Source organism: Syngnathus scovelli, chromosome 15 (assembly GCF_024217435.2).
Source record: "Syngnathus scovelli strain Florida chromosome 15, RoL_Ssco_1.2, whole genome shotgun sequence".
NCBI classification, from domain to species: domain Eukaryota; kingdom Metazoa; phylum Chordata; class Actinopteri; order Syngnathiformes; family Syngnathidae; genus Syngnathus; species Syngnathus scovelli.
The window spans coordinates 9,750,905-9,767,448 of record NC_090861.1 but is presented as its reverse complement, the minus strand read 5'-3'; the positions used below and the strand labels follow the sequence as shown (position 1 = coordinate 9,767,448).

At 48.4% G+C, this 16,544-nt stretch overlaps 2 protein-coding genes across 3 annotated transcripts in view; both read right to left on the bottom strand.

Annotated features, from left to right (window-relative positions):
• Positions 1–3: 3 nt before the first annotated feature.
• Positions 4–6,285, bottom strand: LOC125982521 (SEC14-like protein 2). 2 transcript variants are annotated; one of them, XM_049743252.1, is made up of 12 exons: positions 6,050–6,282; positions 5,232–5,307; positions 4,304–4,347; positions 3,718–3,780; positions 3,377–3,565; positions 3,204–3,299; positions 3,063–3,123; positions 2,897–2,980; positions 2,727–2,833; positions 938–1,077; positions 545–714; positions 4–441 (listed from the first exon to the last, which is right to left on the bottom strand). In XM_049743252.1, the coding sequence occupies exons 1-12, from the start codon at positions 6,101–6,103 to the stop codon at positions 290–292; spliced, it is 1,236 nt and encodes a 411-aa protein (XP_049599209.1). In that variant the 5' UTR covers positions 6,104–6,282; the 3' UTR covers positions 4–289. The 2 variants fall into 2 exon arrangements, with proteins under 2 accessions (XP_049599209.1, XP_049599210.1); XM_049743253.2 differs by lacking the exon at positions 2,897–2,980 and having other exon boundaries at positions 6,050–6,285.
• Positions 6,286–6,430: 145 nt separating this feature from the next.
• Positions 6,431–16,544, bottom strand: part of sparta (spartin a) — a 28,559-nt gene continuing 18,445 nt past the window's right edge. Inside the window, exons 3-8 of the mRNA XM_049743238.2 lie at positions 8,556–8,750; positions 8,332–8,455; positions 7,859–8,053; positions 7,615–7,773; positions 7,398–7,488; positions 6,431–7,148 (exon numbers count right to left, since the gene is read on the bottom strand). Of these exons, the coding sequence (XP_049599195.1) occupies positions 6,887–7,148; positions 7,398–7,488; positions 7,615–7,773; positions 7,859–8,053; positions 8,332–8,455; positions 8,556–8,750 (1,026 nt within the window). The 3' untranslated portion in view covers positions 6,431–6,886. The remainder of the gene's footprint in view (positions 7,149–7,397; positions 7,489–7,614; positions 7,774–7,858; positions 8,054–8,331; positions 8,456–8,555; positions 8,751–16,544) is intronic.

The window sequence follows — 16,544 nt, the reverse complement described above, 5'->3', positions numbered from 1 at the left end:
AAGTTCCAGGCAAAGCCGTTTATTTGTTGCTACGAAAGCGACCAGTTAAACACAACTTAGTGGTTTGAAACACCATTTTAATTTCTTATTTAAAATTAGGATACTACTACTATTTTGAACAAATCTCTTGGACTCAGTAAAATGTGTAGCAAAACAAACAAACCAAAATGAAAATTTGCAAATCAAACAAATACCGTATTCTCGTTACATTTTATTATAATAGTGTTATTACTGTTTGTTCGGGTGTGCTGGTCCAATACCCCTTTCTTCCGTTGTGATATATTCTTGGTTACGATTGGGTGCTTTCTGTTGAGTCTTTATTTTGATTGGACGTCGCAGCGGCCTGTTGAGTCTTCAAGCGGTCCGGCAGCAAAACCTCGACCGTGAAGCTGATCCTCTTGGCTTGGAAGATGCTGTACGTGTTGTCGAATCGCAACACGTCTGCACACACAATTACACAACAGGGGCAGCATTTGGAATAGTGAAATCACTTCAATTGACTTTGGTTAACTTTTATGATGCCACGAAAGTCGTCTGCACTCACACACGCCGGGGTGCTCGCATGTCAGCGAGCCGTCTTCAGGCACCAGGTGAGCATTGTAGCGCTGACTCGGTACCACTGTCTCCATCTCGGCCGCCTTTTTCCACTCGTACGTTCTGGCCTTCAGGAAGACGCCGAAGCCAATGTCGGCACCCTCACTGCAAAACTGCCACCTGGCGTTACAAGTGAAAACACAAAGCAAATTTAAAGATGTTTTTTGATACAATGAAAAACGGTACAGTAAAAAAACGTATGCAAATGGGTCTGTCCAGTATAAAACATGCACCGTATCGCCAAAAGGACAACAATCAAGTATATAAATCCAAATTAGTGCTGATTTTGGGGGCGAAAATTTTCAAAACATCATTATTGACTGATGCGGTTGAAACGTCCGACCTGAGGACGCATCCCGGAAAGAGAATCTCATAATCCAGTTGTCGCGTGGACCCACGACTGACAGTCAAACACTGATCGTATTCCACTGACACATGATCCCGCACGTAGTAGGAAGGCGGGACCGGACCCACGTGGTTGATCTGCAGGAGAGAAAAAAGATCTGCAAAATCGGCAAGTGTATCTTTTATGGTGGTGGTGGGAAAGGGGCAAGGGAGTATGAAGAGAAAGTTTTACTCACATGAAGAAATCGCCATTTGTATGCATTTTTACTGGCTTGGTTTGCCTAACATTAAGTGTGCCACTAAAACCAGACAATCTTTTACCAAAGGGGGGGGGGGGGGGGGGGGTAACAAAGTGCAAATTATTCAGTGCAAATTTAAACACGTCTTCACTTTACATTCTACACGATGTGTAATTTTTCTTCATCTTGAGACAGTCAACAAGTACTGCCGTGGTAGCATCTTGTTGCCAAGGAACTACATTGAAATGAGGGGGGCCGCTTCCCATGGAAAGAGTAGTCCGTGTTCAGCAATTGAAATAAAACCAATCAAATGACCAAAAACTAATCATCTGTAATCGAGACACAGTCAGCAAGTGTTGCCGAGGTGGGGAGTAACTGATGGTGTAGGGGTGCACTTGCCTGTCTTGTGTGCGACACCGTGAGTTCGATTCCCGCATATGACGGGATGAATGTGTGATGACCAAAAAAAAAAAAAAAAAAATTGCTGAGGCGCCATCTTGTGGCATGTTGGTGCCTAGGAACTACATTGACTTGAAGGGAGCTGATACCAGCTCAGTGGGCCTTGTGGTATGAGTGTCCGCCCTGATACTGGGAGGTCGTGGGTTCGATCCCCGGCCGAGTTATACCAAAAGATTATGAAATGGAACCCGATGCCTCCCTGCTTGACACTCAGCATTGGGGATGCTGTGAGGAGCTGCGCCCCACAGTCATTATTAATCGGCAATGTATAGCTATGGAAGCTCATCTGAGGACGACCGAGAGAGAGAGAGCCCCTTCATTTAGCGCAGCCATAACTGTGTCCAACAAAAGAGTAGTCCATGTTCAGCAATTGAAATGAAAACAACCAAATGATCAAAAACAAATCAGCTGTAATTGTGCGAAAGGATAAGATTGAATGAAGACTATTCTCAAAAGGTGATGACTCATCGAGGTTGGTGTCACACGGTAACAACACATCAGGCTAGGTTACAATAGGAAAAAAGAAAAGTGCGAGCCTTCCGCCGTCCGTGCCTCACTTGTCGCGGGCCCAACTCATTATCTACAGAGACAGTGAAAGAGCAGCAGCGTGAGCGGCGATGTCGATGGTCTCGGCACGCGCAAGCTGTGAGCGAGCTGCGCGGTACGAGCAAGCTGAGAGCGCCGAGCCCCTTCAAACCGCCAACTCAAGCTGTTACGCATCTACGCCAGGAAGCGGGTGCAGATTGCTCGTTTTGCTCTTGTGCAATTTCCTCGTGTCGGGAAGACTCGTTCTACCTGTTGTACACTGACGATAAAGGCATTCGATTCTATTCTATTCTCATACAAGATTGACGACGTGGAGGTTATTATGGGTCACCAGTTGAGGGCGTTTGACATCAAGATCGCCGAGTTTCAAGATGCAAACTGTTGGGTTGGGTCAAGCCAATAAAAAATAAAATAAAAAAAACAGCAGTGATTGTGGTGGGGAGCGTTTGCCAGCCACACCTAATCTACGCGAAACAAGCCGAGGGCGCTCATCTAATGACAGAGCCCAAGCCTAAGGCGGCAGGCAGATGGATCCAAACTCACCCGGGTCCGACAGCGAGGGTCTCCGTCGGGGTCCGTCAGTTTTCCGCCGTAAATGACGGGCAGCTGCTCGGCGTCGATGTGCCCCAGGAGCACTTGCTGCCAGTCGGCTGCGACGGAGCACATAGGGCGTCATGTTGCGAGGCGTCTCGGACTGTGTGCGCGCGTCTCACCGCCCAGGATGAAGATCTTCTGCCGCGTGATTTCGCTCAGGAAGTGCTTGACAAGGTTGTAGGCCACCGGGAAGAGTTTGGGAGCTACAGGAGCGCAATTGGTTCCGCGAGCATTAGCAATTGGGAAAGGAGGCCGGCGCAGTGACAACTCCTTGTCCCGATTTACCCTTAATGACAAAAAGCTTCTTGAGGCCCTCTGGATAGTTGTCCTCAAACATCTGTAGGATCTGAATAGAGCACAACACGCACCGGCGAGAGCGAGTATGAGCGTGACGGTTCAAGCGTGCTCCCAAACGAGGAATCTCACCTCTCCGTAGGTTTGGATGGCAGGCTTCCATAGGTGCTTGAGTCCTAAGCCCTCCATGTCATAGATCATTGTGATGGACTCCACCGTCTTGCCCAACTGGATTGCAACACATGCGCCGTTAGCCATTAGCCTTTAGCCTTTAGCCTTGCGCCTCGTTGCCACAGCACACTCGCCTTTCGCGACTGCGCCAGGCACTCTCGCTGCAGCATCTCGCAGTCACGGATCTTGGAGCGGATGAAGTCCTGCTTGGAGGCGGACAGGAATAGACCTTTGGGGTCCATGGGCCCAATCACGTCGTACCACACTGGGCTGCCGTCGCGGTCGTAGCCGCACATGCCGCCCGACAGGTACTTTTCGATCACCTGCGCGCAAGAAACGCCGGTGACGAGTTTGCTTCCTTTCCCATCCGGGGCCTGATTTGGGCTGCTGGGAGTTATTTTGCTCGCATTTGTTGTTGTTACGCTTGTCGGGACGTTGCGATTGTTGTGCTCGCTCGCTGCTAGTGTTTGGTCACCTCGGGAGGCCGCCAGTCACTGATGATGCTGTCCACCTCCATTCGCTTCCTGAACTCAATGTGCTGGAAGGACAAGGCACGCGTCCGTTAACAGACATCCACGGGCCACTGCATTAGGTACACCGCGCCTCGCGAGACCAATTCAACAGAGCGCTTCATCAGACGGGAGATCCAAAGATCACCATGACTGCAGTCATTCGTATCGGATGTAAAAAAAGTGGCACTGCGCAACGGTAGGATGAGGATATACCTAATGAAGTGGCCGGCCTGTCAGTATTGCATTTGAGAGATGAGGAAAAATCGCCTCGTCAACAGGAGGTGGAGTCGTTATCAGTGCACAGACACACTAGTAACCCCCCCCCCCCCCCACACACACACACACACACACATACACGATAACGGAGCAAATGAGAACATGACAACGGCATGTTCTGCTGTCCATTTGCTGCGCTTGTTAGCACAACACTAAAAAGTAGCCGAGTTATTTGGTCATCTTAACTTGTTAGTGTCATTGTCGCAATAACATCACACCTCCACACAGGGAAATAAAAGTGGCGGTGTGGAGACAAGCGTGCGTGCATGTTACCTTTCGCAACATGGCCTCCGACTTCTGCACGTTGAAGTTTCTGGCTAATGAAAAGGAAAGAAAAATCCAGACTATAACAGTTGCTAATCAGTGTTTAACTTTTGATTTTCACATCTGTAGTATCATTGTTAAGAGTGTTTTTAAAAAAATCACATGAATATGTACAAATATACATCTTGTATTTAAGTAAGAGCTGCATCCTTGATTGGGTTGTGTTTGACTTTGGCGCTTCAACTGCAATAAACCTTTCACAAATCAGAAAACAAGAAACGCAGGCGAGCGCGCAACAAGAATGAAATGAACATTATGCACTTGAAACAGTCGCTGCACTCATCACTTCTCGGAATGAATTCGATCCAACGTGGAAGCAAGCGCACGAGCCCTCCGCCGCGTCACATGCTCACATGGCGGCTGACATTGAATGACACGCTGCCATGATGGTGCAGAATAGAGAGAGAAAGAATAAGGGGAATTCAACAGAGTTACAGTTTTGGAAATTTCACATTTGCTTCGCCCCTTTTGTTGGCGGAGTGCGCCTTTTAATGCGATTAGCTATCGGATTAGCCCGAAGCACTGAGAGTCCTCAGGGTAAACCTCCGTGCGCTCCGCCGCTAGTCAGGATAAGAAATTCAACTCAACTGCAGCGATGCAAAAGGTTCGCTTCTCTGTGAGCTCTTTTAAGGTGACGTCACATAGAAATGGGCCCCGAGGAGAAACCGGTTCAGAGACTTTGAACAAGGTGAGCGTTAGGACTCAAAGCAAGTTCTGAATTTCAAGACAGTGTTCAGGAAAAAGCAACGGGTTCGTGCGCAAGCTTCCATCGGCTCCTTTGGCCGGCCGGCAAAGTTCATTTGATTTTTGAAAACATATTTGGGAGCATTTGAAACAATGTTGTACCCGTGTGACATCATCAATCTGGAGTGCTCACCTCGAAGCCAGCGGAGCAGAAAGTGGTCATGCTGGGCAGGAAGTTGAGCAAGAACGTCTTGAATCCTCTCCCGGAACTGAGAAGAAAACGTGACAAGTGGACACATGAGGAAAAGCGCATTTGACGTCATCACATTTCGATAGCTTTCATTACTCGACGCGAGGCCCCGGGGCAAATCTAAAACCAGTTCTCACTTGCGCTTGGCCGAAGCTTGTGACTACATGGGTGACTAATTACTTTGCACACTTGAGTGTCCCGGTGTTAAGCAACAAAAAGATCATTTTGAAAATCTTGCAAAACATCCACGATGGCGCTGTTAACCAACAAATTGTGTTCCAAATGACTCACGATATGTATATATACTATATATTATTACAATATGATGCCAAAACCAATTTGCAGGATTTTCTGATTGCATAAGACTTTTTCCCCCCTCATCACGTTTTTGGCCATGTTTTACAAACGCCTGCAAAATAGTATTTGTAATGAATGCTGAGGTAAAACAACGATACTATAAAAAAAAAAACCTTAAACAAAAATTATTCATTTTTTAACTACTATATATTTTCGATTCTATTAGCATTTATCGTATTACCTGGTGCAGTGAGTTAGGTCCAATTTGGTTTAAATATTACAAAATGGATATCAGTATTTAGGTCGATAACAAATAATAATTTAGTATATTTCCTGGTTCAGTGCTTTAGCTTATTTTTTCATTTAAAAAATGAACAGAATACAAAATTTATTTAATTTCATGTCTTACTTGCCGCTTCAGCGTGTTCATCATCATTAAAAATAATAATAGCAGGACGTCTTACCTGTCGCAGTGCTTCAACCTGCTTGGGGCTGAGGTCTCCCAGCCTGTCGCTCATGTCAGCGGCCAGACGATAAGCTCTTGGGAAGGAGGATGGTGATGACTCCAAAGTGCTGACACGAACAAGGCGGCTAATCGGGCAGGCCGATTATCGCCCGCCCCCGTCAAACTCGCCACGGTCTCTGCCTCCATCGGCGGCAGGTGACGTCAAAAGGGGAGAAAGGGGAACTATTGAGCAAACATGACTCCCCTCGTTCACTTCGTTCACTTCCTCCTCCTCCTCCTCCTCCTGACTCCAACAAAGAGTTGATATATGTTAAGAGGGTTACCCCCCCTAGCTGGTTCGTAAAGTAGCCGCGCTTTAAAGGGATACAGATTCGGCTCATTTGTTGATTATTTCGATGTTTAATAGTACATCTCAAACATTTCACGTCACTAAATCATGAATAGTGGAACACACGTGAAGTAAACTAACCGTATTGGCGGCGAGTGGAGCTTTCGTGAAAAAGGAAGCTTGCCGATAAAGTGTATCATTACATAGGCAACCGTACTCAAATATTAAAGGCACATAATTGATTTCAAAGACCCATTTGCATATGGTAGCAGCTACAATAACAATTAATATCCCCTCTTTATGATATTGCGCAAAACTATTTCAAAGAACAATGTTGTCCTATTAAGCAGGTCAACATAGAATGTCCCGAGTCGACACGGCACAGCAAGCGAAAACAACAGCATTGTTCCAGTTATGTGTTTAAAACAAGTTGAATTTCCCGAAAGAATCCAACCGAGGAGCAAAGTGTGCTCAGAGACGAAGTGGAAGCGGCAGCTGTGAACTCGATCAAGTCTTCTTTATGTCTTTCTGCACTTGCTTGTCATCGTTGGAGGCTCCCTGCGTTGACGACGACGGCGTCCCAGACGTTTTGTCCTCCCCCGCCGTCTCTTTCCCTTTGGAGCTCTTCGCCATGCCTTTAGCCATCTCAATGCCCGTGGTCTTCAAAATGGCCTTCAGGCCCAAGTTGTCCACATTGTACGCCGTCACGCCCACATTGGTCACTGAGCGCAGTGCCGTGTCAGTGGCCTGGCCCGCATCGTTGCCATACCTTAGCCGCGAGGAGGACAAATGTACAAACAAAAGTCAAAACGACGTCGTCCGCGATTTGACTTGACGATGAGCATTTATCTCATTACATTGAGACGGATAGCCGAGCCACAACGGGAGGGGCTATTGCACTAGGGGGGTATATTTCAGTATGAACTTGCTCAATAGCTTGCCGAAGCCCGCCGATCAGAAGCGAGGCTGGCAGAACAAGATCAGGAAGAGCGGTGCACAAAGACCGAGGTCAACTCACTTGTACGTCACCGTGTTGACTGTTTCTGACGACACACTCTGGCCGATGAGCTTGGCTCCCGTCTCCAGGCTGGTCCACACAGCGGTGAAGCCTGTGGTGAGGACGTCCAGACCACATTAGGGTGTAGAGACATTTTGTGAGGCTGCGGTGGAGGTGGTCTCTACGCCCACGAGGTGACCGCCGCCAGCCGAGCCCAGCTAACCCGAACAACTGTCACCTTGCAGGCTTCTGGAGGCCACAAATCTGGCTCCCTCCAGGTTGGACGGCTCCCCCTCTTTGCTCTTCATGGACTCGGGAATCAGCTTGGCGCCGTGCTTTTTCACCTGAGGGGCCACCTTCTCCGCCAGATGTTCGGTCAACGTGCTCACACCGTCCACTGTGGAAATGAGCGCAAAGCATCACGGCAACGTGGTGGCGTCTCACGACGGCTTGCTGCCGGGTGAGTCCTTCCCACAGCTCACCCAAGTACTGGCTGACGCGCAGAGCGCCCCCCGTGGCCTGCTTGGCCACCTGCAGGCCCTTGCTGACGTGCGGGTTGACTTCGGAGGGCATCTCCTCGGGTGTCAGGTGTTCCCGAATCTTCAGCGCCCCCTTCTGAATGGCCCTGGTGGTGGCTTCAGCACCTCTGACCACCTCGTGTCCGAAGCGCGTCGCCCCTGGAGAAAAAAGGACCCAAATGAACGGTGCTTTTCCCAAAAATCCGGCCCCCCGGAGCTGGTTCATGAAACAGAGTAGAGCCACAGAAAAGTCGGTCCCGAAACGCCAGCCACAAAAGGCACAGAGAGTTAGCCATTTTGGGACCGAGTGGCCTTTTGGGTCACTTGCAAGCAGCCGTGACTTGGATGCCAACAACAAACTAAAATAGAGAGACAAACAATGTTTTCTTTTATTTCAGTTGTTTTGACAAACAACAAAAAATGACTTTGACGCTCACCAGAAGCGATTCCCTGGCCCATCTTCTCGCTCCAAGTAGGAAGAGTCGCTTTGGTCCCATTCTCAGCCAGACAACCCAGGGGGACGGTGCCGCTCAAGTCGATGACTTCGGCGCCTTCCAGACTCTGTTGGAATAAAATCGGATCGACTGGAGTTGTCCGAGTAATTTTGTCAATACAAGATGACGGCCGCCCGCAAATGGGCGGGCGCTTCGGACGCACTCACCTGCACCCGGAAGTCGGCCAGCTGCGCCACCAGGTCCCGGAACATTTCTCGGTCGGCAACGGGCAACCGCGCCGACAGCACCACGCCGATGTAAGCGCCGGGCATCGGCGCCAGCGTATCCGACAGCATAAAGATGCCCGACTGGGCCAGCAGCACCGGCGTGTTCGGGGTGAGCGGGTGCAGCCAGCCGCAAACCTGCACAACCAAACGCACTCGCAAATTAGTGCTGGCGCAGAGGTGCCCTCGAGCGGTCGGGGGGTGGGGGGTTGCTGTTGACCGACATGACGGGTCTCCGGCCACGAGCGATCCCGGCTCAGAAAACTGCTGAGCCATGATCAGAATCAGAATGCCTTTTATTGTCATTATACATGGTATAACGAGATTAGAGATGCAAAATAAAACTATAAAGCATATAGAAAAAATATACACAAAATTTAGTATACACAAAATATGATAGATGTTAAACTAAACTATAGTATACATATGTGTATATATATATATATATATATATATATATATATATATATATATATATATATATATATATATATATATATATATATATATATATATATATATATATATACACATATACATATACATATGTGTATATATAGTATATATATACATACATACATATATACACAATATGTATACACACACAATGTAAACAAGTCTGCAAAGTGACAAATGCACACTTATGGTGGTTAAGTATAAACATATTGCATGTGGAAGAATATGTTGTCCAAAGTGAAGGCTTATTACATGTTTTCGTTGAGACCAGTTATGGCTCTTGGAAAAAACCTGTTTATAAGTCTGTTTGTCCTTGTCCTGATATTCCTGTCGCGCCTCTCCGAGGGCAACAGGTCAAACAGGACAGAGCCAGGGTGGGAGCTGTCTCCTGAGATTGCCTTTGCTCTGCTGAGACAGCGGGAGGTGTAAATGTCCGTTAGGGAGAGGAGAGGGCAGCCGACGAGCTTCTGTGCTGCCTTGACAACTCTCTGCAGTCTTTTCCTGTCAGCAGCGATGGAGCTGCCAAATCATACTGTGATGCAGTATGTCAGCAAGCTCTCGATGGATGAGCGGTAGAAGGTCAGCAGCAGGTTGGAGTTGAGGTTGTGCTTCCTGACAACTCTCAGGAAGTGTAGCCGCTGCTGAGCCTTCTTGGTGATGGAGGTGATGTTCTCCGACCTGGAGGAGTTGTCTGAGATCAGGATGCCGAGATATTTGAAAGTGTGGACCCTTTCAACGCGCTCGCCATTGATGTGTAGGGGGGCTACGTCAGTATTGTGCTTCCTGAAGTCGACGATCATCTCTCTAGTTGTTTGGTGTTCAGGGCAAGGTTGTTCTCTGAGCACCAGGCCGCCAACCTCAGGACCTCCTCTCTGTAGGCAGCCTCATCATCCTTGGAGATGAGACCGACCACTGTGGTATCGTCAGCGAACTTCACAATAAGGTTGTCTTTGTGGGCCGGTCTGCAGTCATGGTTGTAGAGGCAGTAGAGGAAGGGGCTCAGCACACAGCCCCGAGGGGAGCCGATGCTCAGCATGCGAGTGGAGGAGAAGTGGGGCCAAGTCTCACAGTCTGTGGTCGGTTGGAAAGAAAGTCCTTAATCCAGGCACATGTGAGAGGGGAGAGGCCAAGAGTGACCAATTTTGTGGTGAGTCTGTCCAGAATTATTGTGTTAAATGTGGAACTGTAATCCACAAAGAGCATCCGGACGTAGCTCCGCTGCTGCTCCAGGTGGTTCAGTGCAGAGTGTAGCACTATGGCGATGGCGTCCTCTGTGGATCTGTTCACTCGGTATGCAAACTGGTGGGGGTCAAAGTCTGGGGGGAGATAGTCTTTGATGTGCTGAAGAACCAATCTCTCAAAGCACTTGAAGGATTGGGGTCGAAATACAAAAAGTCCTGCCTAGCTACAAAAACAGATTGAAACTCATTGCTCAAACTTCATTGAATAAAGTACATAAGCAGACAAGTATATTCACATATTAAATCAATAAAAGAAACATTTTAAGCATATAATTATACCTGCACACCAAACCAATAAAGAAGACATAACTAGACATTTTTATATATGATGATGACATAGGTTTTTATAACTTCATGATCTGATGTGTATATTTCTGTGCACTTTGAAATATCAAATGTTTGTTGATATATTCCATGAATAGCATAACGACCCTTAAGGAACTGTTTAATGCATGCCTGATATTATTCTAATTCACGGACATAGTCCAAGGTGTCTAAGAATATTTTGTACTTGATTATATCTTATGTTTTGATTAATGCTTGATGTGACGTTGTATTTTGCCTAATGCTAGACACCAGCCTTGGATTACTATTGAATGTTCTGGACAGAAAGAAAATTTTTTGGCTAATAATGAAAACTACGGTCGGAAGCATAATTAGACTAAGAATGATGTAACAAACAAACAAATGCATGGTAAGTGGTGAGTAAGAACTTTGCATAGACAGGGAACATTAACGAATTGATGATGTCACACAAAACTTCACATAAGTCCGTGCAAAATGACAAAAGTGGAAGGATGATGAATGGACGAGGTGAGACAGTGTATGTGCAAGAATGGAGGAGAATGTTTACAGGACGGTCACTTGGTGATAAAACCACCCCAAAGACTCCTCACCCATCAAACTCGGCCCACACCGACATGTTCAACTAAATATAAGCTGACCTAAGATCCTTGAATGGTGCCTTTTCTGAATGGAGACTTTCTGCTCTTGAGCATGGTCGCACGAAAGGCCCAGCGCTGTATTGTACTTTCCTGAAAACAGAGGTTTCTTAACAAGAATTGTGATTGAACTCAACCAACCTGTGTAAGTCTAAATTTTGTTTCGGTGTCTCGGTCTTTTCTTTACATTACAAAAGAAAACGAACACACAGGGAGTAAATTGGATAACAGGTGATTGGCTCTGGCTTTTGCCGTGAGGTGCGGACAGCGCGCTTCCAAAATTGTGGACCAAATCCAATACTTTTCATGATTACCGGAGTGAGAGCCACTGGACGGTAGTCGTTCAGGCTGGTGATGGGAGACTTCTTCAGCACTTTACCAGGCACTCCATCAGGAGTGCCTGGTAAAGTGTTCAAAGCAAGGAGCACTTTTTCAACGTTGTGCATCTGGACAGTGAGTGGGGTGATTCAGGAACCGGGACGGGGTGGGGGCAGGGCAAGGACAGATGAGTGCTGCTGGGATGAATCAAACTGAGAAAAGAAGCAGTTTAGCTCTTCTGCCAGTGGTGCACTCAGGTCTGCTGATGACGCATCACCACCACTGTAGTTGGTGATGTCATAAATCCCCTGCCACACCTTCTATGCATTGTTGTTGGACAGATGGGACTCTATCTGCATCCTGTGGTCTGTTTTCGCTCTTTTCACTCCTCTCCTTGGGTCAGCTCTGGCTGCACTGTACCGAGCTCTGTCTCCTGACCTGAAGGCGGCGTCGCGGGCCCTGAGAGTGTGCGGACCTGACTGGTCATCCAGGGTTTCTGATTTGGTAAAACCTGGATGCTTTTTTCCACAGTCACATTTCCAATGCAGAACTGAATATTGTCCAGAACAGTTTCTGTGTGTATATCCAGCTTATGGTGGCCAAATAAGTCCGAATCTGTCTGTAGGAAACAGTCTCGGAGTTTGGTGAGTGCATCGTCAGGCCAGGTCGTAACAGTCTTTATGATGGGCCGAGCCCTGTGTCTGAAGGGGGTGTAGGCTCGGGAGAGCAGATGGTCTGACTGTCTGAGGTGGGGGAGAGGTATGGCTCTGTAAGCATTCTTGATGTTGGTGTAGTCAAAGTCAAAAGTCAAAGTCTGCTTTATTGTCAATTTCTTCACATGCCAAGACACACAAAGAGATCGAAATTACGTTCCCACTATCTCATGGTGACAAGACATAGTTCACAATGTACATACAAGTAAACAACACAAGAAAATAAAACAAGAAGGCACAAACAATGAATAAATAATAAATAAACAAATAACACAAATATGTACAGGACGCTACGCAGAAGGGGGAAGAGAGTTCAGGATCCTAACAGCCTGGAGAATGAAGCTGTTGGTGAGTCTGGTGGTGCGGGAGCGCAGGCTCCTGTATCTCTTCCCAGAGGGCAGAAGATCAAACAAAGAGTGAGCGGGGTGACTCACATCACTCACAATCGTGGTCGCCTTGCGGGCGAGATGGGAGGTGTAAATGCCCTTCAGCGAGGGGAGTGAAGCACCAATAATCTTACCAGCCGTGTTCACTATGCGCTGCAGGGCCTTCATGTTGTATTCAGTGCAGCTACCACCCCAGACAGCGATACAACTGGAGAGGACGCTCTCAATGGTGCCACGGTAGAATGTAGTCATGACGGCCGGAGGAGCACTTGCTCGCCTGAGCTTCTGCAGGAAGTACAGGCGGTGCTGAGCTTTCTTCACCACTGACGCGGTGTTGGCGGACCAGGAGAGGTCCTCACTGATGTGCACCCCCAGGAATCTGGTGTTGCTCGCCCTCTCCACCAAAGCACCGTCTATGGTCACCGGCAGGTGTTGGGTGTGACCCTTCCGGAAGTCAACAACAATTTCCTTGATCTTGTTGACGTTCAGCAGGAGGTTGTTGTCCCTGCACTACGCGGTCAGATGGTCAACCTCCAACCTGTACTGAGTCTCGTCGCCTTTGGTGATGAGACCCACCAGAGTCGTGTCGTCAGCAAACTTCACTATGCGGTTGTCGCTGTAGGACGCAGTGCAGTCATGCGTCAGCAGGGTGAAGAGCAGTGGACTGAGCACACAGCCTTGTGGGGCCCCCCGTGCTCAGCGTGATGCTGCCGGAGATTTTGTTGCCAACACGTACCACCTGAGGCCTCTGACAGAGGAAGTCCAGTAGCCAGTTGCAGAGGTCGGTAGTGAGGCCCAGCTTGTTGAGTTTGCAGATGAGTCTTTGTGGCACAATGGTGTTGAAGGCAGAACTGAAGTCCACGAACAGCAATCTCACATACGAGTCCCTACTCTCTAGGTGGGAGAGGGCCGAGTGGAGGGCAGAGCAGATGGCATCCTCAGAGGACCGTTTGGCTCGGTACGCAAACTGGAAGGGGTCTATGGTGGGGGGGAGAATGGATCTGATGTGCTCCATGACAAGTAGATGTAGACATGATCCAGAGTGTTCTCTCCCCTTGTGGCACATTTTACATGCTGATGGAATCTCGGCAGTACAGTGTTTAGGTTGGCCTTGTTAAAGTCCTCTGCAATGATGTGAACACCGTCGGGGTGAGCCCTCTGATGTTCGTTGACAATGTTCAGCAGGAGAGAGAGTGCTGTGTTTACACAGGCATCGGGTGGGATATACACAGCCGTGCCTATCACAACGATTATCTCTCTCGGGAGGAAAAAAGGCCGGCACTTTACAGATATGTACTCAACGTCCGGGGAACAGTGACTGTCTATGATTGTCCCATTGTTGCACCAATCATCATGTACATGTAATCATCATACATCGCTTGTGACCTGAGCCTGGCGGCTATGATGTTATCTTGGGTCAACAGCAAGTGACAAAATTGCCGCGCCACCCTCCAGGATGGATCAAAACGAGTGCATTTAACCTGTTTAATTCATATTCCACAAATGAAACAGGAATCAGAACACTGTGTTGATACCGTTGACCACACCATCCTCATAAACCGACTTCACGCCACCATCGGACTCCGTAACACCACACTGGACTGGTTCATATCCTACCTCTCCGAACAAACCGAGTGCGTATCCTTGGGAGGTGCAAAGTCCCGGACCCAGCCTGTCACCTGCGATGTCCCCCAAGGATCTGTACTTGGTCCCACCCTCTTCAACCTGTACATGTTACCCCTCGCCCGTGCCATCAGCAAGCATGGTTTTTCCTACCATTGCTATGCTGATGAAATAAAACATAAAACTGGACCAAACACCTCATTCAACCTCCACTGCACTCACCATCTGCCTGGTGGAAATAAAGGCGTGGATGAGAGCAAACTAAATTAAACAATTAAACAGCTGCAAAACAGAAGCCATCCTCATTGGCGCTCCACACCAGGTCCAATCATCCCCAATAACAACCATGACTTTCGCTGGTCAGGACATCCCGCTGTCATCCGTCGTCACCAACCTTGGCGTGCGAATGGACCCCCACCTCAATTACAAGGCCCACATCAAACATATCTGTAAAACATCATTCTTTCACCTCAGAAACATAGCCAAACTCCACCCCACCCTGTCACTGCAGGATGCAGGAAAACTCGTCCACGCCTTTGTCTCCTCCAGGCTCGACTACAGCAACGCACTTCTCATCAGGATCCCTGGCAAGAGCCTTCAAAAGCTCCAATATATCCAAAACAGCGCCTCTAGGATCCTGATGAAAGTGCGCAAATACCATATCACACCCATCCTCTAATCACTACATTGGCTTCCCATTTCCTTTCGGACTGAATATAAAATCCTTTGTTAACTCATCAATGCATCCATGGCAACGCACCCCCTTACCTTAAGGAACTGGTCACTCTCCAGTCTTCCACACAGAGTCTCCGCTCATCGAACACCTACCTCCTCAAAACTTCCAAAACAAACCTCCGCTCCATAGGAGACCGGGCTTTCTCCTCTGTCTTCCCCGAACTGTGGAATGCCCTTCCAGTCCACATGAGAGCACCACAGTCGGTTGACACTTTTAAAAACGGTCTTGACATTTCTTTTTTTTTAAAAAAAAGCATTTCTGCAGCACTTTGAGATTAATTTATTATTATTATTATTATTATTATTATTATTATTATTCCCCTCCGTGAGTTGTCACCTTATCGTGGTGGAGGGGTTTGCGTGTCCTTATGATCCTAGGAGCCATGTTGTCTGGGGCTTCATGCCCCTGGCAGGGTCACTCATGGCAAAAGGGTCCTAGGTAATGGGCCAGACGAAGCACGGCTCAGAAGACCCCTTATGAAGAATACAATATATAGACTTAATTTTCCCTAGCCCGGACGCAGGTCACCGGGGGCCCCCTCTGGAGCCAGGCCTGGAGGTGGGGCTCGAAGGCGAGCGTCTGGTGGCCAGGCCTTCGCCCATGGGGCCAGGCCGAGAGCACAGCCCGAAACGGAAACCACCTGTGGGAGGGTCAAAGGGGTCGGGTGCGTAGTGAGCTGGGCGGCGGCCAAGGGCGGGAACCTTGGCGGTCCGATCCCCAGCTGCAGAAGCTGGCTCTTGGGACATGGAATGTCACCTCTCACACACTTGACACACGCACAAGCGGCTTCCGGGTTGTTCTGACAGATCGTCGCTCTTCGGACACAAAGTATGGCAGCGGACCAAGAGGTATGTACGGCTTCGCGCACCAACTGCACCCTTCTCTTAGAGAGGTTGTCTCTGCTAGAGGGACGTGTCCGCCAGTTAGAGCAGAATAGTGCAATAACAGTAGTTGCGGCGGACACAGACGCGGGCTGTAGTCAGCCCGCTAGCCCGGTTAGCATTAGCCCCAAGCGGCTTGCTAATCGCGATGAGCCAGGTAAGACGCATAGCCGTCCAAAGTCATCTCGGTCTACTGGCCCTCGCACTTTGGTCATAGGCGACTCCATTACCCGCAACATTACGCTTAAAAATCCAGCCACGGTAATGTGTATTCCTGGGGGCAGAGCACCCGACATAGAAGCTAATCTTAGGGAGCTGACTCGCAATAGGCCTAGTCAACAGCGTAGTTCCAACAACACTAGCTACTCGGACATAGTGATACACGTCGGCTCCAATGATGTTAGGATGAGACAATCAGAGATCACAAAGAAAAACATAGCGAGGACTTGTGATCTTGCCAGAAAGATGAGTCGGCATCGAGTATTTGTCTCTGGCCCCCTGCCTGGGAGAGGCACTGATGAGAGGTTTAGTAGATTAGTCTCCCTTAATCGATGGATGGCTGGGTTCTGTAAAAAGCAGGGACTGTATTTTATAGATAACTGGTCCTCCTTCTGGGGCCACCCCGACCTGCTGAGGA

Excerpts from the sequence above, each read along its gene's own strand:
- LOC125982521 (XM_049743252.1), bottom strand. The coding sequence starts at position 6,103 with ATGAGCGACAGGCTGGGAGACCTCAGCCCCAAGCAGGTTGAAGCACTG. Across the intron at positions 3,124-3,203 it reads CCATCCAAACCTACGGAGAG|ATCCTACAGATGTTTGAGGA; the intron begins GTGAGATTCCTC and ends TGCTCTATTCAG. Across the intron at positions 2,834-2,896 it reads GAAGATCTTCATCCTGGGCG|CCGACTGGCAGCAAGTGCTC; the intron begins GTGAGACGCGCG and ends GCTCCGTCGCAG.